This window comes from Xyrauchen texanus, chromosome 29, assembly GCF_025860055.1.
Source record: "Xyrauchen texanus isolate HMW12.3.18 chromosome 29, RBS_HiC_50CHRs, whole genome shotgun sequence".
Taxonomy (NCBI): domain Eukaryota; kingdom Metazoa; phylum Chordata; class Actinopteri; order Cypriniformes; family Catostomidae; genus Xyrauchen; species Xyrauchen texanus.
In genome coordinates, this window is record NC_068304.1 from 21,687,824 (window position 1) to 21,709,715 (window position 21,892).

Sequence of the window (21,892 nt, forward strand, 5' to 3'; positions counted from 1 at the left end):
CACGTTAAAAATATATGGCCATAACCTTTATTTTACGGTAATAATAAAATGTAAAATATAACAGGATAAATATAATTCAGTAAAATTATCTAAATTTATTATAGCAGTTCCAATTTCAGTCAATACACAGAATTGTTTTATCATAGCACCACTGCAGAAAACAGAAAACTTTTTTATGGATGGCAAGAAAGAAACAAAACAGTTAGAAAAGGAAAGAGTATTGTGACCTCCAGTGGACGAACATCAGGTACTGCACACAAATCACACAATTCATCCATTGGGTAATATAGTTTACAAATGCAACTGCAGGTCATCACAACAGTTTCTTTTATCCACATGAAATTAATTATATGACTTGGTCTATTAGTTTTTTAGGCTAAACGCAATATTTTAATTTCATAAAGTTAAACAAAACATTATCCAGATGACAAACTTGAAAGCACACCAAGTCTTTAAAATTTATTTTCATGGTTAGCACAAAACGCTGCATATTTCATCACAATGTAGGCTTATGCATGGGACAACGGATACCTTATAACATAAAATATGTATTAGCATTTAATTTAGAGTAGTTACAAGGTTTTACTCACTACTTTAGAAGGTCCTAAACTCAAATACTGTTGTGCCTTTAATTATATTATGTAAGAGATTTGCCACAACCAAGGAAAAACATCTGGATACAATGCAATACATGTTCTCACCCATATGACCAACCTTAAAATACCCAAACATTAGGCTTAATAAAAATCTAATCTTTCCACTTAAATTCCAGTATGAAAGAAATAATACTAAAATGCTAAATTGTCTGAAGATGTGAAAGTCTGAAATGCTTGAGCACGGCCTGAAATATACAGAGGAATGTTATCAGAATATAAGAAATACTTAAACTGTACAAAGATTGCTGAATACTCACTGAAATAAAATCTAGTTCAGGACAGAGATACACACAAATAAAGGCAAAAAAAAATAAACTTGATAATTCCTACTGAAATACAAAAGGACTGAAATGTTGCAAGGAATAAAAGTTCTTGTCAATGTGATCAACACATGCTTCCTGCAATCCGCTTTGTCCACATAGCTGGCTTCTTTTGCACAATAGAACTATTTTCCTGAATTCAACTAAGTTCTTAAAAAAATGCACACACTTCTGTAAGGCCTTCTGTTCAGAAACTCTTCGTTTAAACCTTGATAGCACTACACAAGCCAAAACTGTAACATTGTTTTCTTTTCAGGCATCAGTTTTAAGGTAAAAAAAAAAAAAAAAGCCTATATTTAAATGTAAATAAATTACTCTTGTGTTGCTGGCAAGGGTAGCTAGTGCATAATTAGATTACAGCTCAAAGAATTTTTAATTAGAGAAGATGATTGTGGTTATGCAAATTGTGTTATCTAATGATATTTTGGTCCTTCAAATTTTGGTTTTCTTCATTTCAAAGTGCAGTCAGGATGTGACTGTGTCACTTCAAGACATTTCATGTAGCCTATGATTGATTAAGACTTGATTTCACCAGAGCCAGCTGTCTAAATGCTGAAGACAGTAGCAAGATTGCTGGAGGATTGAGGTTAGTTCTCTGTAACTTTGCTCTTTCCAGTTGGGAAGAAGTCTTTCATTATTAAGGGCCTGTAGTTTAGGTGTCCCTTCACGCAAGACCTGATACAGGCAAGGCCATCGGCTCTGTATCTGGAGTCTGGTTCGGCGGTCCAGAGTTATACCTCGGACAATCTTTTTGGCCCGCAGCTCTCGCAGCGCTGGGAGGTTGAGGCAGGAGAAGACCAGACCACGACTGGGTGACACATCCAAGAACTCAAGAGACAGAGATTCAAGGGTGTATGAGATGCCCAAGTTCCGCAGTGGTACAAGAACATGGAGAGTGAGGGATTTAAGATTAGGCAGCGATTTAGTCAGTGTCTGTAAAGTGTTTGGGCTGACACCTTTAAAGACCCAAAAGTACTTCAGTTCTAAGATACGGAGGTGTTGAAACTGAGTAATCAACGCAACCGATGTTTCGGACCAGTCAAAGTGCAGACGCATTTTGGCTATCCTGGAGCAACTGTGGACAAGTCTGGAAAGAAGAATCTGGAAGTTATTGACTTGGTCCATCTTGGTTATATTGTCTTGATGTGAACTAGAACTGGTGTGAACACGGAGGTCAAGGGGCTCCAGCAGCGTGAACGTCCAATTTAAATCTAAATGACTGAGATCTCGGCAATGGACATTCTCAAGCAGGTGTGAGAGGAGCTCGCCCCATTTATTGCACTGGTCCCCTAGATCAAAACTGGCCTTAAGTGTAAGCAAACTAGCCCCACGAGATATAAGATGATGAGTGTAATTGTGTACCCATGATTTCCAGCGCTCAAACTCTCTGTTGGAAACAAGCAGCCCTTCCTGGCCGAGATGAAACACGCCACGGCGGGAATAGTCGGCAACTCTCCACAGCTTTCCAGAGCGTGCTAGGCAACTCCAGCTTACACACACTAGCGCACAGTTGCACTTGTCCACCTCACTAAGGAATGACAGCACATGGAGCTGACATTCCACCGGTAGTGAATTAAAAGGGAAGTAATCTTCATCAACTTTAACTCTTCTCCACGTACTAATGGGCACAAGGGCTCTCTTCCTTTGAGGCATAGTTGGTCTATGATTGTTGGTTAAATCTTCAAGATCATCCTTTTTTGCCCTCTCTCACAGAGAGGTTTGACTGCACCTTACAGAACAGAAAACAATATTTACAATCTGCTGCAAGAGACAATGCCACAAGAGTGAACATCTCAACATTTAAAAAATTATATATTTATACATATTAATCAGGGATGCAAATTTATGAGACATGAAAAAGGTGAGAAATACACAGCAGGTGTTCCAGAAGTATATTTTCAGTTTGTTTGTTTGTTGTACTTGAAGATTTTTTGTTATATTTAAAGCTTCTTTTTAAGTGTTTAAGCATAAAGTAACAATTTCAAGTTATTTTTATAAGGAAAATTAAGAAACCTTTCTCAAACAATTTGGGCAAATTAGCTTCAGGGAAACTTTAGCTGAAAGGTGGTTTGATTTTAAGAAGTTTGCATCCTTGATTAATATATGTGGCACTTATCATGTTAATACATTTTCACATCTAGTTTTTGACATCTATTTTAAACTAAAACAACATTAAAATATAAAACACTTAGCTAATTAGCTCTTACCTTTAACATACTAGCAGATGTCAAGTCCGTATAAATCACTCCCGTTCAGAAATGCTGGTGGTAAAAATAATGCATGATTTATAAACAAAGCAAATTTACAGTAAATGGAAACGCGTCGTTAGCTCGTCGCCGCGGCCTGACACATAACAATAGCTGTACGATAAATTTTATTTGATTGCTCAAAGCAATCATTTGTCTCAAACTATAAAGACAGTCTGACGAGGCTCTTAATGCAAAAGAGCGTTTTGATTGCTGAAAATTAGTCCGCACTTTGGTGTTAACTAAGCGGCTAAGCTGTATTGAGAGGCAGTTGTTGTTCTTGTTGAATGACATCATCAAAGTGCGTGCCACAGCTTGGGGTGTTTACAACTGATTCGAGAACAGTTTTGGGGATTTTCTCCTGCCAGTTCAAACAACATTTAAATTGAAAGAGCTGATCGAAGGACAGGGTTAAGCGTATCTTTCGATTTCTGATGTCATGAGTTCCACATCAACGGTTTAAAATATATATATTTGTGTGTGCGTGGACACATTGCTGATTCCTCCATCGCTTCTTGTCTTATTTTTTTAAACAAATATCTGATATCTAACTTTTTAAGAAAATTAACGTATCTCATAAATTTTGCAATAGTCAAAATCTTTAGATACACAACCGCAGACTCGTGGAGATGCACCGTACACTTCTGTTGAAATGTATAAAACACAGAAATGACAAGAAACTAAAACGGGAGAAAAAAAATATTTCATTCCATTTTGTATATAAATGCTCAAAACGGCTTTGTGTTCGTCCTTACGCATACTGTATCTAAAGAATTGACAATCCAAAACAAATAATCATGAGAGGAAATGTACGGTTCCAAACATTATTAGGTAACCGTTTCTCTATCTGCATGTGGGGAACGGCCCTCCGTGTGCTGTTCAAGGATACGCTATAACTAAAATACTTTCCTTTTCGCTATTCTTTAATATTGCACACATTAAATGTTCAAACAGTTGCTAGAAGAGAAGTTAGAGCTGGGAAAGTGAGAGGTGGTAGTGCGGCGAGATGCTGTTGCTGTTCTACGGAAACACAAGCGCACTGAGCCGCAAGTGCACATTTAAAGGGGAATAACAACAACGCTCTCTTTGTATACATCAGAGTTTGCCGAGGCGTTTACAGCGTCTGATTAACGTCCAGCCACCTTCTTCCTGTGCGGCCGCGTTATATGGACAGTGTTGGGGTGAGATAGAAGGTGTACTCGTCAAATTAGAGCAACTAAATCAAACATTTGGGATCTATTTCTTTCTCGGTTGGCTCGGTTGTCCTGGTCGTCTGTTGATCTGGAACCGATCGCCATCTTGAATTTTAATGTAATATTTTTGGACGATTTTTTTGTCAGTATGACTGTTTTTGGGGATGTTTTTCGATCGCATTGGACTTTGGTGATGGAAAAGCACTGACGTGGAGGAGGAAAAGTTAGTATTTAAAGTATTGTTGGACATGGTACGCGAGATCACTCCCCGTATAGGGCTTTTCCGGGTGTCGGTTAGCCGTGTTGCAGTTAGCTGCTCATTCAGGCCCAGTGTGATACTCCTTCATTGCATGTTAATGCCCATCTCTGGGTAACCGTTCAGAAAAAATAAATAAAGTCAGTTGCAACAACCACGCTCTTATCTGAACTAATGTAATGCTTTGAATCACTATGGCCTCGAGAGGTGTTTGGTCTACCGGTTCGACATGTCTCATTGTTTTGTTAGCTCGGTGCTAAGCTAGGTTAGCATTAACCGAGTGTTTACTTTGCCATTGTGGGTTGTTAGCCACACTTAAAGCGACCTAACTCGCGGAATTGAGCAATTTAAAGCCGCTATATTACACAACCTGACCTTTTCGAAAACATTGGTTCAATTATGCTCTAATTTGTTCCAAAGTTAATCGTCGTGTCTATATGGCTTGGATGGGATTTAAATGCACTGTCTCTTAGATGGGAGTGCGTTTTAGTCATGGTGGACAGTAAATGATGATGCAGTTTATCAATCATATTAAATGCGTAATATTAATTATTTGAAATATTAGTGGATATGAGATTATTCAAGGGAATCGCTATGTTAAATTCTTGGTTTGTAGTTTAATTTAAGGCAGTTTTATTCTACGAGGAGCCATGGGGGTGGCGCTCTAACTCTATAATATTTAAAAAGTTGATCAGCATCTCACACAAAGTGCATGATTGAATAAACGGAGGACGAAATCAGCCACACTTGTTGTGATCTGCGTTCAAAATTGAGATTAATATTTGTACAGCATACTATTTTTACACAAAGTTATGATTTTGATAGATAAGATGAATATATTCTCTTATCTCTTTTATCATTTATGTAGGTCAATCAACTGAAAGCACAAGTGAGGTTTTATTCGGAGTACCTGAGTTTGGCTGATAAGACGGCAGATCAGTTGTTCCAGTTGGCTCCTCATTGAATGTTTTCTCACAAGCACACAGAAGCTCAATGCACCTTCTCCAAGCAGCCAGCTGGTATGAAGTAGATGGGAGAATCCAAGAACATGGTGCTGAATGGCAGGAGACATGGCAGCAAGTTCTCCAGTAATCAGCCCGTAAGCAAGTCCAGGCTTCAAAACCCACAGAGAGCCCATTTGCACCAAAGCAAGAGCTCCCCGAGTGGCAGGAGATGCAGCCGACGTAAGTCCACTTGCAAGCTGGATAAATAAAGTAGCTCTTGCTCCCCATCATGCAATTTATTTAATTGGTACATCTACAACTTTTTGACTGCTAGAGTATAGCATCTTGGTCCTGTCCTGAATTAATACTGCTAATTCTAACAGGTTGCGGAGGGGCGCCCCCTGAGGCAGAACGGCGCCATGTTCCCTCATCGGGAATGACTGCCAAGGAGCTATGTGAATATGATGATCTAAGTACAAGCTTGATCCTGGACCCTTACCTTGGCTTTCAGACCCACAAGATGAACACAAGGTATGTTACACTGAGGTCTAACTTAGTAGACTCAAGTACTCCATCTCTACCATTACAAGGCCTGTCTTTTTTGTTGATGTGGTGCTCCTTTTTAGGTTTCGACCAATCAAAGGTCGCCAGGCTGAGCTGAGGGAAGTGATCGAGCATTTTAAAAAACATGACAACCTGGATAAAGCTTTCCAGGCTCTGACCTCCGGCGACTGGACAAGAAATCACTTTTTAAACAAAACCAAGTCCCAGGAGAAGCTCTTCAAAGCGCATGTAAATTATACTTAACATTTAAAAAAGAAAAAAAATGTGTGATGTATGGTAAATAGTGTTAATTGTTACTAGTATTATTTTCTTATGTCCCAACAGGTGTTTGTTTACCTACGCATGTTTGCTTCAGACAGCGGGTTTGAGATCCTACCATGCAATCGCTACTCCTCTGAGCAAAATGGAGCCAAAATTGTAGCAACAAAAGATTGGTGAGTATACCTCTTTATAAATTCAAGTCATCAACTTCTATATGGTGGCTGTTTAAATAATTGATTTGTCCTCTGTGCATTACAGGAAGAGAAATGATAAAATAGAACATCTTGTGGGATGTATTGCGGAGTTGTCTCTCAGTGAAGAGAGGATGTTGCTTCGACATGGAGAGAATGATTTCAGTGTCATGTACTCTACACGCAAAAACTGCGCCCAACTCTGGCTGGGACCAGCAGCTTTTATAAACCATGGTATTTCTCTTTTAGAATTTAAACAGTCACACACATGATCAATTACTGGATATGTTTTATCGTAGTAAATTGTTGTTTTATTTTTGTTACAGATTGCCGGCCAAATTGCAAGGTAAGTAAATGTGAGGCTGAACTCTACTTCCTATGAAGATTAACTTGAAGATTAACTGAGAAATGGGAAATTAGATTTTGCTGATGTGTGGGGATTGTTACAGTTTGTGTCAACAGGCCGTGATACCGCCTGTGTGAAGGTTCTGCGGGATATTGAACCGGGGGAAGAGATCTCCTGTTACTATGGAGATGGATTCTTTGGAGAAAACAATGAATTCTGTGAATGCTATACTTGTGAAAGGTATCATGTGCTGCAAGCCTCTCGTTTCCAATGATTTTCAGTTCAGCCGTTAGGAATGAATGACTATAACAGCCTTGTGCACCAGAAAGTCTGTTCATAAATTATTATATCATGTCATTCTTTTGAAAGTGTTCTTTAAGGAATAGTTCACCCAAAATAGTGTTCTCATCCTTTTTGTCTCAAACTCATTTGTCTGTCTTCTGTGGAGCACAAACAAAGATATTTTGGTGGAGATGTGTGTTTGTCCGTACAATGCAAGTAATTGGTGACCAAAATTTCAAACTTCAGAAAGGACATAAAGGCAGCATAAAGGTAAATCCATAAGACTCCAATGGTTTAATCAATGTCTTCAGAAGTGATCCAATTAGTTTATGGTGAGAACAGACCAAAGTGAAACACATTTGTCATTGTACATCTTGCCATTTCATTCTCTAGGCACTATCATGATTTCAAGCTTGATTACTCTTCCTAGTGCTTGATGTTTGCGCATAGCGCTTGATGGTGCTAGGAAGGGTACTCGAGCTTAAAATCACAATCAACAAGGAGACATGTCAATGATGTCAAGATTTATAGTGAAAAATTAGTTTGGTCTGTTCTCACCCCAAAATTGATTGTATTGCTTTAGAAGACATGGAATAAACTATTGGAGTTGCATGTATTAAATTTATGCTGCCTTTTTCCTTTTTGCAGCTTGAATATTTGTTCACAATTCACTTGCATTGTATGGACTAACAGATATCATATCTCCAATAAATTATCTGTTTGTTTTCCGCCGAAGAAAGAGTCATACAAGTTTGAGATTACATAAGGATGAGTAAATGGTGAGAGAATTATAATTTTTGTGTGAACTATTCCTTGTAACTTACCAGTGCAAACGTTAAAATTTGCTCCATTGGTATTTGTTTTTTAGGCGTGGCACTGGTGCTTTTAAGTCGAAAGCAGGGTTGCCTGTGGAGACTCCAGTGATTAATAGCAAGTATGGCCTTAGAGAGACAGACAAGCGTCTCAACAGACTGAAGAAGCTGGGGGAAAGTGGCAGGAATTCTGACAGCCAATCTGTGAGCTCCAATGCAGAAGCAGACTCTCAGGAACCAACCACTGTACAAACATGTGAGACATGTAATAATAACTCTTGGTTTATGTCATGTTAGATGTTGGACTTTGATGCTATTGCTGCCAGGGGAACATTGTAATCCTGTTTAAGATCAAGCTCATCATTTCTTTTTTTCCTTCCGTGTTTCTCCAGCATTACGGAAGAGGACGTCACAGTCCTGTATCACAAAGCATGGTGAATCTAAGGCTGCAACAAGGCAAACTCTGTCAAGCACTTCTTCTACCTCATCCTCTACACGAAGTCAAAAAAATATTTCAAGTTTACCAAAGAGACTTAAGTCAAAGCCCACACAGCTTTTGCCTAAAAGAAGAAGACGGAGTCGAAGTGAATGGATAAAAGCACCTAGCAGAGTGAGTGGTAATGGGAATCTCAAAGAGCCCTCCAGAAGAGACACATCCAGACAAGGTTCTGTTCAGGGCTTTGGAGGCAAAGGCAGTGTGGTGCGCCCATTGGAAAACAATCAGAGCTCTTTAAAGTGTGCTTCCCCATGCAAGGATAGCATACTTTGTGGTTACAGAACTCGTAGGTCCACAAGGACCTCTCTTGGTGTTCAGGGGGCTGATATCAGTACACAAACATCAAGTCAGCCGTTTATCCCAGACACAGGTCACAGTGGGGATGTATTCAAGGCAGAGCCTGGGGAACTCATCCCTGTGACACCAGGACACCAGATGAACACCCCTAGTTTGGAGACAAGCTGTCCTAAGAAAGGTATGTGTCCCAGACGGAGGAGGACAGTAAAACAGGAAGACTCTGGCTCCTATGGAGAGTCCTTTCACCAGGAGGGCGTACCTGACCTGCGGCATGCAGTAAGGCCTGCAGATGTAGCAGAATACGAAACAGTGGTGCTTGGCCTCCCAGGACCTCACCAGCACTACAATGGCTCCACTAAAAGCAGCAAGGCCCTCCGTCGAGGAAAGGGCAAGAAAAAGCGGCAGATCACGCGCTATGATGCTCAACTGATCTTGCAGAATAACTCAGGCATCCCCAAGATAACACTACGCAGGCGTCGCGACAGCAGCAGCAGTAAAAATGAGCCCAGAGAGTCCAGCTCTTCAAGCTCCTCCAAAATCAGCATCAAGTTTAGTAAAGATCATGACAAGGACAGGAGCAGCCAATACGTGGCCCAACTGAATAATGGCTTCAGCAATGGCTCCCACAGCAGCTCTACCAAGTTGAAGATACAGCTAAAACGGGAGGAAGACAGCACAGGCTTGCATCGAGCTTACCCAGAGGATGTCACGTTAGGGATAGTGAAGAGAGAAGCAGGGGATGTTCTGGATCATAAGGTGGGCGCTCAGGTAGACCAGAATATGGACGTGGAGTCGTTGTCCTCTGATGACGAAGAAGATGACTACTTTGATAATGAGGACGATTTCATCCCACTCCCACCAGCAAAACGCCTACGTCTTATTGTGGGCAAAGATTCCATAGATATTGACATTTCCTCTAGAAGAAGAGAAGACCAGTCTCTAAGACTCAATGCATAAGCTGTGTAAATATCCATTGTTTCAATCGTGTTAATTTGATCGAAAGTAATTTAAAAGGAAAATGCAAATGTACAATTAAATCATGGCAAAATATTTTTCTTTATGTTAGTGAAGGCACTTCTTTGTTTCCTCACTATGAATATAAATATTGTAGAAAGTGTACAGGTTATGTATGAATTCTATCCAAGTCTGATAATGTGCTGATGTTTGTTAGCATTCTGTCCAGCTTACTGTTTTATTCCATAAATCTCAGCTTTGTGTGACTGTAGGATGATGCAAGGTGTTTATCCCATTAGAAAACATATGCATGGTTTCACTTCAAAAGGTTGACCCTTCATATTGAAACAACAGTGTTCCCATGCATTCAAGAATTGTGTGTCTCTCCTCTGCTTGATCTGGTTAAAGGGAATATTTGAGAAAACAATACAGAGGAGCTTTGACAAAATACTTAAATTTATAAATATCTCACCACTTGAAGTTTTTTTTAATTTTTATTAAAATTCTTTTTTATCATGTGTCAGATATTTTGGCTATGGAATGCCATGGTGCTCATTGTGGTGGTCTGGTGCTGGTCCATTAAGATATTGGACAATTAATTATTATTCTGTGAATGTCAGACCTTTTTGTGTGACCTTGGAAGTCCATAGAAAAGCGTGCCTAAGGGTAGAGGTCCTCAAGAAATGGGTTGCACTGAAATGTTATCAATCAGTAATCGTTTTTTCCTGAATCATGGTCATTGTGCTTTTCAGTACATCTAATTGACTTTGTGGTTTTGTGTGCATTTTGTGCTCTGCCTAAAAATGATCAAAAATTAAGGAAAAAAAAAAAGACCCTGAGGTATTCAAAGCAGTTGTATGTTTCCATTGTTCACCCCATTAGTAGGCAGCTGCCATATTAGGCTATATTAATTTACTTGTTTCTATCTTTACCTTTATTATATAGTTTACATTCTGTAGTGTCAAAGGTCTGCCGTCTATGGGCTGAAAGAAGTTTTTAGCTTCTGATTATCCTAATGATCACAGAACTCCAATGGTCTCAAGCTCACAAACTGACTCTAAAGAATCATGACAGTAACAATGTAGGATGTATACATAATCTGGGGGCATACTGTTCACTCTGTATATTCTGGGACTTGTTTTTATTTAACTGTTTTAAGTACTTGAAAACAATATAAAACTCATTTTCAAGATGTTTTCTTGTCTTTTTCTCTCCCCCAATTTAGAATTCCCAATGCGCTCTAAATCCTTGTGGTGGCATAGTGACTGGGTGGCGGAGGATGAATCTCAGTTGTCACTTGGCACACCCTGGATTCAAACCTGTGACTCCAGGCGTGGTAGTCACCATCTTTACTCACTGAGCTACCCAGGCCCCCTTTTCTTGTCATTTTGAATCTTTATTTATTTTTGCGGTGACTTAACCATGGTGAGCCATGTCCTGCAATCCTTATTTCCAATTGTACCTTACACACCAGCCTGTAATTTTCATAATCCTGAAGAACTTGATTAGCTGGTTTAGGTGTGTTTGATTAGGGTTGGATCTGAACTCTTTAGAATATGGTCCATTCCAAGGAATGGAATTGTAATTTGATGGCCCTGTCATAAAAAAATAAAAAAAATCATAGGGTGCATTCCATTCAGAATAGATCATCCCTATGCACTCTGCCCTTCACTGTGACAGTTTCGAAAGACAATTTTTATTTTCCCAAATTGTCTGTGTTGATCTGGGGAAATAATTTAGTAAGTCTATTAGATGGGCTCGAGCCCCTACTGCCCCTCTTCTATGCATGTCACATTCCTATTGATCGCTTAAAGCACAGCTGTAAGCATGTCGCATGTTCAGTAAGTTGAGCAATGGAGGAGTTAGGAGGCAGCAAACTGTCAACATATTTAATAACTCTTCAGCATCACTCAAAAACTTAAAAGGCCACTCAGTAACCACATAGAACACACAAACGCATCATATTGCTGCAGATGTAGGAACAGTCTCTCTGGTTTCACACTCTCACACTCTTGACACCTCGTGTGCCTTTTTATGTCTTGCTCCACCATCAATACAACAAGAAACATGTGTTAGAGATAATGATGACCCAGGTGAAGAGCTTTACTGCTCTCTCCCACAGACAGATCCATGACCAAACCTTTGGTAATGGACAGCCAGCCCCAGAAACTGTCTCACCTTTTTAGTCTTGGGCCTTGGACAGGCTGCGATTGCTGCAGTTTTGTTAACCTGGGCACGCACCTGCCCATATCCCAAATGGAACCCCAGATACCGAACTTCCACCCACCCTATTGCGCAATTCCTTGGATTGGCCGTGAGCCCCGCCCATCAAAGCGACCTCAGGACTGCTCTCAGATGCTGCATGTGCCACCACCAGTCATTCATATAGATAATAATATCATCTTAATATGTCATCATATGCTGTATGTGGTCTGAGAATTTTGTCCATGAGACGCTGAAACATGGCTGGGGCCCCGAACAAACCAAACCGAAGGGTCATAAATTGGTGCAAGTCAAATGGTGTGGAACATTTTTTTCTAGGGAAATTGGAGTTAAAAGGATCTGCCAATAATCCTTTGTTACAGTAAGTCCAATGTCGAATAAAACTGAGCCGCGCCCAAACGATCGAGCAATTCGTCAATCCGAGACATTGGGTATGCGTCAAATTTGGACACAGTGTTCACTTTGCAATAGTCTACACAGAGCTGGAACGTCCTGTCGCTTTTTGGTACCAGAACCACCAGGCTGGCCCAATCGCTATGCGACTCTTCTATTATGCCCCGGGTTGGTCTCGATATTGTGTTCTATGAGGTTTGTGCAACAAGAACAAGAAGTGAGACAAGAACATGTTCGAAAATTTGGATTGCAACTTGGCCACGTCTGTGAGCTGCAACGAAGAGTGGTGGTCTCCACACGGGACAGGGGTGAATGAATTGGTTTGAGAGTCACCTCTGGCCCGAACTCTGCCCTCTCTGGGGCTACTGTTGCAAAGGCAACAGGGACCACCTCCCTCTATGATTTTTGGAGGTTGTGGTAAACTTGATGTGCTCCGCCCCTATTCGTTCACTTATAACCTCATAATCGTGATCTCCGACTTGCCATGTGACCTCAAAGGACCGTTGTCACTTGGTTGAGTAATTTAGAGCTTAAGATGGGCAGTAATACAAGCACTTTATCCCCCGGTGTGAATTCCCGTAGTCGAGTGCCCCTGTCATACAGCCGGCTTTGACCTTCCTAAGCTTGGAGCAAATTCTCCTGTGTTAGCGACCTAAAGTGTGGAGTTGTGCTCTAAGATCAAGAATGTACTGAATATCATTTTTACTGTTTGAAGGTCCCTCCTCCCAAGCTTCCTGTATGACGTTGATCACACCACGCGGCCGGCACCCATACAGCTTGAATGGGGAAAACCCTGTGGAGTCTTATGGGACCTCTCGCATTCCAAATAACAGAAGTTTGAGCCACTTAAACCAATTCCTAATGTCCTTGTGTATGAACTTACAAATCACATTTTTTAAGGTTTTATTAAATTATTCCACCAACCCATCTGTTTGTGGGTGATAAAAACTGGTGCAAATCAATTAAATACCTAACAATTTGTACACTTCGTGTAGTGTTCATGACATAAAGGTAGTGTGAATTTCTTTTGGAATCCCCACTCGGTAGATTAATCTGAAGAGTGCCTTCGCAACACTACGTGCAGAGATGTTGTGCAAGGGCACTGCTTCCAGATATCACGTTGCATAATCCACCAGAACTAATACAAAGCAATGCCCCAGTGCGGACCTTTCTAATGGCTTGACGAGGTCCATGCACAATTGCGCTTTTGGGGTGGCCAATGGATTCAACAACTGACGTTCAGCGGGATGCCGCACACCACTTGCGAATGTCCCTGTGACTGCCCGGTCAAAAAATAGATTTCTCATGCCCAGCCATTCGATTATAGTGAGCCGCATGGAAGAGGATTTCTAGATGGCTCTTCTGTTCTAACAACTGTGTTGTATTTTCTTTTGTTTGAGTGTCCTTCGTCACTTGATACAACCGATCTTTAATAACTGAAAAATATGGGTACATGAGTGCGACACCAGCCTGGAGCTGTTGATCATCGATGACTCTCACTTGGTCAAACGCGTGTTTGAGGGACTCATCACGTGACTGCTCCAGAGGGAAATCCCACCCAGGGAAAACCCTGAGGACAAGAACTCCCTCTATTGCATCATCTTGATGTGGAGCAGATGTAGACGGCCCCAGCACTGCCTCTCCTGCAATTGCATCGCATGTCACACTCCGAGAAAGCATTTTACAGGACCCATCCACAAATATTTCCCTTAATTAATTCTTAAAATCAGGCCAATTTGTTCCCAAACTCAGTGGATGGTTGAGCCGGGAATTAACTGCGGCCTCTACTCTATGCCTTTTTCCCCTGAAGAGTACCTCAATGGTAACCACCGGATACATGTGAATATCCCCACGCACACACCACACCCTCACCCGTTTATCTGTGCCCAATGCCCCGTCTTGCACCAAACGTTGGTGAATAGAGGTTTGAGAACAGCCTGAATACACCATAGCTTGGTACTGTATATATCCCCTTTTAGACTCACCGGTATAGGATATATCCCTGCCCAATCGGGGGTGGCCTGCAGGGAATCAGGGATCCAGACTAGCTTCCCCACCTCCATCACTGGACACCGATCCAGGCAGTGCCCAGCTTCCCTGCAGCCTCAACAGACCGGCTCAGGCTTCCTTACCGTGCCCGTGGGGGCAGTCTTATTAACCTGGGTGGAGAGTGGAGGGAGACAGGTGAAGTTGGGGGACACAGACAATGGGAAAGAGCCCCTAGGTTGGGGAAGGGGTCTGGGCAAGGTTCCTCCCTGCCTCTGGGGAGACGGAACAGGACAGAAAGGGGAGGGGCGGTAGGGTTGGGGCTGAGATGCAGGTGAGAGTAGAGAGAGAAGGGAAGAGGTAGACGGCCCCGGCACTGCCTCTCCTGCAATTGCATCGCATGTCACACTCCGAGAAAGCATTTTACAGGACCCATCCACAAATATTTCCCTTAATTAATTCTTAAAATCAGGCCAATTTGTTCCCAAACTCAGTGGATGGTTGAGCCGGGAATTAACTGCGGCCTCTACTCTATGCCTTTTTCCCCTGAAGAGTACCTCAATGGTAACCACCGGATACATGTGAATATCCCCACGCACACGCACACACCACACCCTCACCCGTTTATCTGTGCCCAATGCCCCGTCTTGCACCAAACGTTGGTGAATAGAGGTTTGAGAACAGCCTGAATACACCATAGCTTGGTACTGTATATATCCCCTTTTAGACTCACCGGTATAGGATATATCCCTGCCCAATCGGGGGTGGCCTGCAGGGAATCGGGGATCCAGACTAGCTTCCCCACCTCCATCACTGGACACCGATCCAGGCAGTGCCCAGCTTCCCTGCAGCCTCAACAGACCGGCTCAGGCTTCCTTACCGTGCCCGTGGGGGCAGTCTTATTAACCTGGGTGGAGAGTGGAGGGAGACAGGTGAAGTGGGGGGACACAGACAATGGGAAAGAGCCCCTAGGTTGGGGAAGGGGTCTGGGCAAGGTTCCTCCCTGCCTCTGGGGAGACGGAACAGGACAGAAAGGGGAGGGGTGGTAGGGTTGGGGCTGAGATGCAGGTGAGAGTAGAGAGAGAGGGAAAGTCTGGATTGCTGCCTTCTGGAAAACACCGCCATGTAGTCCTCCGCCAGCTGAATGGCCTCCTTCAGCAATGCCAGGCGGTGGCACTGGACCCACTTTGGACCCACTGGACCCACTCTGCCGTTCCCCTCGGTACACTGCTCCAGCACCACTAGAACAACGACTTCCTCAGTGTCACGGTCCTCAGCAAACAGCCATTTCCGACAGGCGCCACGAAGCTGTTGATAGAACGTAAAAGTGAAGCCACGCTCATCAAGCTTTAGCGAGCGAAACTGATGGCGGTGTTGCTTGGGGCTGCGGCTGACCCACTGCAAGATGGCCTTCTTGAGGTCATTACACACCAGGAGATTAGCGGTCGGCAGATGTTGAACTACAAGTTGAGTTTCCCTGGACAACATTGGAAGAAGCCTGGCTGCCCACTTGGCATGCGGCCACTTACAGATCCTTTTTTCAAACATGTCTAGAAAGGCCTCTGGTTCATCTTCTGGCCCCACCTTCTTGAGGGCGACCAGAGGCACAGTGGTGGCTGTGTCCGGGGTCACAGTCGGGGCTTTCTCCTGGCACAGTACACTCTGGATAGCCTGCCGTTCCTCCTCTTGAGCACGGAGAATCTCCTGGATGTAATGGTCCTGATCTTCAAAAAGCTCAAGCAGGGCCTGATGTTGAAAATGTACCATGTTTGTTGGCAAGGGACTGGAGGACTCCGGCAAGCGGCGAGATACTTCCTCTAAACGATCCCGGGTTTTGGCACCAGTGTAACAGGTTCTATGTGTGTTGCAAGGAGGAAACGGAGAATGAAAATATAAACAAGAACACAGAAGGTATTTTATTATAACCAGCTCAGCAATAGCTTCTTAATGTAATTGTTTCAGGCAGACACACACGTCCATGTCACTCTCTCCCCCTACTCTGATGTTCTCTTACTAGTTCTCCCCAGCATTTCTGCAACATGACACAGCTGTTAGTCATCATTTGTGCCCAGGTGTGGAAGAATGCTCAACCACACCCCCCAACTTCACACATACCAAATATGTGGTTATTCTTTTATTTATATTTTTTTTTTCCTTTTAATCCCAGACAATAAGGCATGCATGTTATTTTTTTTACACACATTACATACATACATTTAATCTTTTAGAAATGCTTTTATTTAAAGTGACTTCCAAATAAGGGAAATCACAAGCAATTTATTAAACATGAACAAACATTATTTGCAGTATTCTAATGCCAAGTTTTAAAACATGTTAGCTAGTACAGACGTTAGATCAGAAAAGAGAATGCAGAAAAGTAAGAAAAGATAAATATTTCACACAGTGGATTAGGTGGAATTAATAACCTATTTTTTGTGTGTATGGAGTGGTGGTGGCGTAGTGGTCTAAGCACAGAACTGTTGATCAGAAGGTTGCTGGTTCAATCCCCACAGCCACCACCATTGTGTCATTGAGCAAGGATAAAAGTGTCTGCCAAATGCATAAATGTAAATTTATGTAGATCTTGTGTTTTTGCATTTAGAAGATGTCCAGTGATCGAAAGATCTTTGTATTTGATCCATGATCGTGATCGACATAATTTAGTAATTAGCCTACATCCGAAACACTATCAGTGAATAAGATCAAGGAAAGTATCAATAAAGATTCTATATTTAACTGAAATCATATAATGAACCAAACATTCGAGCACATAAAAATAAAACAAACCAAGTCCATAGTGGAGAATCGATTTTACAGCCCATTTAACATTATTTAATATTCACATAATTACAGTATTTTGTTTGCGTGCTTATTTAAGTATGAATAAATTAAACTAGTTGGAAACATCAGCGGACTGGTCATTGGTAACACTGCTTTCGTTCTTCCGCGTGTGGACCTAATGTTTTGACATATACATCCCAATAAAGGTGACAAGCAAAGACAACATATTATGTATAAGATGTGCTCTGAATAATCACAAAATGACAAATAACTGTAAGTTAAAACAAATACAATTACAGCAGCGTATATCAAAACTATATGAATACTGAAAAGCTAAGAGCAGTATAGTCATTTGTGTAATTTATTCATACCGCAGGGAGCTGAAGTGCGGCTTGCTGAACAACAACTTTTCACTTTTTCTCAAGAATAATCTGGGGAAGGAATTAAAACACTGCAGATATAAAGACAAAACAAACTCATGTAGAAAGAAAATGAGCAATTCATCTGCAAAATATCTGCAAAGTTCTACACTTTAAGAGGTATGTTGTGTTTTTACATACAGTATATTTATATTTGTTTATATTTATATATTTATGAGCCCAGAGAGTCCAGCTCTTCAAGCTCCTCCAAAATCAGCATCAAGTTTAGTAAAGATCATGACAAGGACAGGAGCAGCCAATACGTGGCCCAACTGAATAATGGCTTCAGCAATGGCTCCCACAGCAGCTCTACCAAGTTGAAGATACAGCTAAAACGGGAGGAAGACAGCACAGGCTTGCATCGAGCTTACCCAGAGGATGTCACGTTAGGGATAGTGAAGAGAGAAGCAGGGGATGTTCTGGATCATAAGGTGGGCGCTCAGGTAGACCAGAATATGGACGTGGAGTCGTTGTCCTCTGATGACGAAGAAGATGACTACTTTGATAATGAGGACGATTTCATCCCACTCCCACCAGCAAAACGCCTACGTCTTATTGTGGGCAAAGATTCCATAGATATTGACATTTCCTCTAGAAGAAGAGAAGACCAGTCTCTAAGACTCAATGCATAAGCTGTGTAAATATCCATTGTTTCAATCGTGTTAATTTGATCGAAAGTAATTTAAAAGGAAAATGCAAATGTACAATTAAATCATGGCAAAATATTTTTCTTTATGTTAGTGAAGGCACTTCTTTGTTTCCTCACTATGAATATAAATATTGTAGAAAGTGTACAGGTTATGTATGAATTCTATCCAAGTCTGATAATGTGCTGATGTTTGTTAGCATTCTGTCCAGCTTACTGTTTTATTCCATAAATCTCAGCTTTGTGTGACTGTAGGATGATGCAAGGTGTTTATCCCATTAGAAAACATATGCATGGTTTCACTTCAAAAGGTTGACCCTTCATATTGAAACAACAGTGTTCCCATGCATTCAAGAATTGTGTGTCTCTCCTCTGCTTGATCTGGCTAAAGGGAATATTTGAGAAAACAATACAGAGGAGCTTTGACAAAATACTTAAATTTATAAATATCTCACCACTTGAAGTTTTTTTTTAATTTTTATTAAAATTCTTTTTTATCATGTGTCAGATATTTTGGCTATGGAATGCCATGGTGCTCATTGTGGTGGTCTGGTGCTGGTCCATTAAGATATTGGACAATTAATTATTATTCTGTGAATGTCAGACCTTTTTGTGTGACCTTGGAAGTCCATAGAAAAGCGTGCCTAAGGGTAGAGGTCCTCAAGAAATGGGTTGCACTGAAATGTTATCAATCAGTAATCGTTTTTTCCTGAATCATGGTCATTGTGCTTTTCAGTACATCTAATTGACTTTGTGGTTTTGTGTGCATTTTGTGCTCTGCCTAAAAATGATCAAAAATTAAGGAAAAAAAAAAATACCCTGAGGTATTCAAAGCAGTTGTATGTTTCCATTGTTCACCCCATTAGTAGGCAGCTGCCATATTAGGCTATATTAATTTACTTGTTTCTATCTTTACCTTTATTATATAGTTTACATTCTGTAGTGTCAAAGGTCTGCCGTCTATGGGCTGAAAGAAGTTTTTAGCTTCTGATTATCCTAATGATCACAGAACTCCAATGGTCTCAAGCTCACAAACTGACTCTAAAGAATCATGACAGTAACAATGTAGGATGTATACATAATCTGGGGGCATACTGTTCACTCTGTATATTCTGGGACTTGTTTTTATTTAACTGTTTTAAGTACTTGAAAACAATATAAAACTCATTTTCAAGATGTTTTCTCGTCTTTTTTCTCTCCCCCCAATTTAGAATTCCCAATGCGCTCTAAATCCTTGTGGTGGCATAGTGACTGGGTGGCGGAGGATGAATCTCAGTTGTCACTTGGCACACCCTGGATTCAAACCTGTGACTCCAGGCGTGGTAGTCACCATCTTTACTCACTGAGCTACCCAGGCCCCCTTTTCTTGTCATTTTGAATCTTTATTTATTTTTGCGGTGACTTAACCATGGTGAGCCATGTCCTGCAATCCTTATTTCCAATTGTACCTTACACACCAGCCTGTAATTTTCATAATCCTGAAGAACTTGATTAGCTGGTTTAGGTGTGTTTGATTAGGGTTGGATCTGAACTCTTTAGAATATGGTCCATTCCAAGGAATGGAATTGTAATTTGATGGCCCTGTCATAAAAAAATAAAAAAAATCATAGGGTGCATTCCATTCAGAATAGATCATCCCTATGCACTCTGCCCTTCACTGTGACAGTTTCGAAAGACAATTTTTATTTTCCCAAATTGTCTGTGTTGATCTGGGGAAATAATTTAGTAAGTCTATTAGATGGGCTCGAGCCCCTACTGCCCCTCTTCTATGCATGTCACATTCCTATTGATCGCTTAAAGCACAGCTGTAAGCATGTCGCATGTTCAGTAAGTTGAGCAATGGAGGAGTTAGGAGGCAGCAAACTGTCAACATATTTAATAACTCTTCAGCATCACTCAAAAACTTAAAAGGCCACTCAGTAACCACATAGAACACACAAACGCATCATATTGCTGCAGATGTAGGAACAGTCTCTCTGGTTTCACACTCTCACACTCTTGACACCTCGTGTGCCTTTTTATGTCTTGCTCCACCATCAATACAACAAGAAACATGTGTTAGAGATAATGATGACCCAGGTGAAGAGCTTTACTGCTCTCTCCCACAGACAGATCCATGACCAAACCTTTGGTAATGGACAGCCAGCCCCAGAAACTGTCTCACCTTTTTAGTCTTGGGCCTTGGACAGGCTGCGATTGCTGCAGTTTTGTTAACCTGGGCACGCACCTGCCCATATCCCAAATGGAACCCCAGATACCGAACTTCCACCCACCCTATTGCGCAATTCCTTGGATTGGCCGTGAGCCCCGCCCATCAAAGCTGACCTCAGGACTGCTCTCAGATGCTGCATGTGCCACCACCAGTCATTCATATAGATAATAATATCATCTTAATATGTCATCATATGCTGTATGTGGTCTGAGAATTTTGTCCATGAGACGCTGAAACATGGCTGGGGCCCCGAACAAACCAAACCGAAGGGTCATAAATTGGTGCAAGTCAAATGGTGTGGAACATTTTTTTCTAGGGAAATTGGAGTTAAAAGGATCTGCCAATAATCCTTTGTTACAGTAAGTCCAATGTCGAATAAAACTGAGCCGCGCCCAAACGATCGAGCAATTCGTCAATCCGAGACATTGGGTATGCGTCAAATTTGGACACAGTGTTCACTTTGCAATAGTCTACACAGAGCTGGAACGTCCTGTCGCTTTTTGGTACCAGAACCACCAGGCTGGCCCAATCGCTATGCGACTCTTCTATTATGCCCGGGTTGGTCTCGATATTGTGTTCTATGAGGTTTGTGCAACAAGAACAAGAAGTGAGACAAGAACATGTTCGAAAATTTGGATTGCAACTTGGCCACGTCTGTGAGCTGCAACGAAGAGTGGTGGTCTCCACACGGGACAGGGGTGAATGAATTGGTTTGAGAGTCACCTCTGGCCCGAACTCTGCCCTCTCTGGGGCTACTGTTGCAAAGGCAACAGGGACCACCTCCCTCTATGATTTTTGGAGGTTGTGGTAAACTTGATGTGCTCCGCCCTATTCGTTCACTTATAACCTCATAATCGTGATCTCCGACTTGCCATGTGACCTCAAAGGACCGTTGTCACTTGGTTGAGTAATTTAGAGCTTAAGATGGGCAGTAATACAAGCACTTTATCCCCCGGTGTGAATTCCCGTAGTCGAGTGCCCCTGTCATACAGCCGGCTTTGACCTTCCTAAGCTTGGAGCAAATTCTCCTGTGTTAAGCGACCTAAAGTGTGGAGTTGTGCTCTAAGATCAAGAATGTACTGAATATCATTTTTACTGTTTGAAGGTCCCTCCTCCCAAGCTTCCTGTATGACGTTGATCACACCACGCGGCCGGCACCCATACAGCTTGAATGGGGAAAACCCTGTGGAGTCTTATGGGACCTCTCGCATTCCAAATAACAGAAGTTTGAGCCACTTAAACCAATTCCTAATGTCCTTGTGTATGAACTTACAAATCACATTTTTTAAGGTTTTATTAAATTATTCCACCAACCCATCTGTTTGTGGGTGATAAAAACTGGTGCAAATCAATTAAATACCTAACAATTTGTACACTTCGTGTAGTGTTCATGACATAAAGGTAGTGTGAATTT

The 21,892-nt window shown here is 41.6% G+C and overlaps 3 protein-coding genes across 4 annotated transcripts; 2 read left to right on the top strand and 1 right to left on the bottom strand.

Annotated features, from left to right (window-relative positions):
- Positions 1-5: 5 nt before the first annotated feature.
- LOC127623083 (uncharacterized) lies at positions 6-3,512 on the bottom strand. Its single transcript, XM_052097279.1, has 2 exons — positions 3,184-3,512; positions 6-2,705 (listed from the first exon to the last, which is right to left on the bottom strand). The coding sequence occupies exon 2, from the start codon at positions 2,627-2,629 to the stop codon at positions 1,505-1,507; it is 1,125 nt and encodes a 374-aa protein (XP_051953239.1). The 5' UTR covers positions 2,630-2,705; positions 3,184-3,512; the 3' UTR covers positions 6-1,504.
- Positions 3,513-4,083: 571 nt separating this feature from the next.
- On the top strand, positions 4,084-11,001 carry LOC127623082 (histone-lysine N-methyltransferase KMT5B). 2 transcript variants are annotated; one of them, XM_052097277.1, is made up of 10 exons: positions 4,084-4,638; positions 5,540-5,855; positions 5,999-6,146; positions 6,242-6,407; positions 6,504-6,613; positions 6,699-6,865; positions 6,958-6,977; positions 7,081-7,217; positions 8,128-8,327; positions 8,464-11,001. In XM_052097277.1, the coding sequence occupies exons 2-10, from the start codon at positions 5,702-5,704 to the stop codon at positions 9,819-9,821; spliced, it is 2,460 nt and encodes an 819-aa protein (XP_051953237.1). In that variant the 5' UTR covers positions 4,084-4,638; positions 5,540-5,701; the 3' UTR covers positions 9,822-11,001. The 2 variants fall into 2 exon arrangements, with proteins under 2 accessions (XP_051953237.1, XP_051953238.1); XM_052097278.1 differs by having other exon boundaries at positions 4,084-4,403.
- A 5,184-nt stretch (positions 11,002-16,185) lies between these two features.
- On the top strand, positions 16,186-19,433 carry LOC127623021 (histone-lysine N-methyltransferase KMT5B-like). The gene is made up of 3 exons (XM_052097236.1): positions 16,186-16,265; positions 16,438-16,492; positions 17,800-19,433. Exons 1-3 carry the CDS (start codon positions 16,186-16,188, stop codon positions 18,250-18,252), a joined length of 588 nt encoding a protein of 195 aa, XP_051953196.1. The 3' UTR covers positions 18,253-19,433.
- Positions 19,434-21,892: the final 2,459 nt, after the last annotated feature.

Excerpts from the sequence above, each read along its gene's own strand:
- LOC127623083 (XM_052097279.1), bottom strand. The coding sequence starts at position 2,629 with ATGCCTCAAAGGAAGAGAGCCCTTGTGCCCATTAGTACGTGGAGAAGA.
- LOC127623082 (XM_052097277.1), top strand. The coding sequence starts at position 5,702 with ATGGGAGAATCCAAGAACATGGTGCTGAATGGCAGGAGACATGGCAGC. Across the intron at positions 6,408-6,503 it reads AGAAGCTCTTCAAAGCGCAT|GTGTTTGTTTACCTACGCAT; the intron begins GTAAATTATACT and ends ATGTCCCAACAG. Across the intron at positions 6,614-6,698 it reads ATTGTAGCAACAAAAGATTG|GAAGAGAAATGATAAAATAG; the intron begins GTGAGTATACCT and ends TGTGCATTACAG.
- LOC127623021 (XM_052097236.1), top strand. The coding sequence starts at position 16,186 with ATGTTTGTTGGCAAGGGACTGGAGGACTCCGGCAAGCGGCGAGATACT. Across the intron at positions 16,266-16,437 it reads TCCCGGGTTTTGGCACCAGT|TTCTCCCCAGCATTTCTGCA; the intron begins GTAACAGGTTCT and ends TTCTCTTACTAG. Across the intron at positions 16,493-17,799 it reads TAGTCATCATTTGTGCCCAG|CCCAGAGAGTCCAGCTCTTC; the intron begins GTGTGGAAGAAT and ends TATATTTATGAG.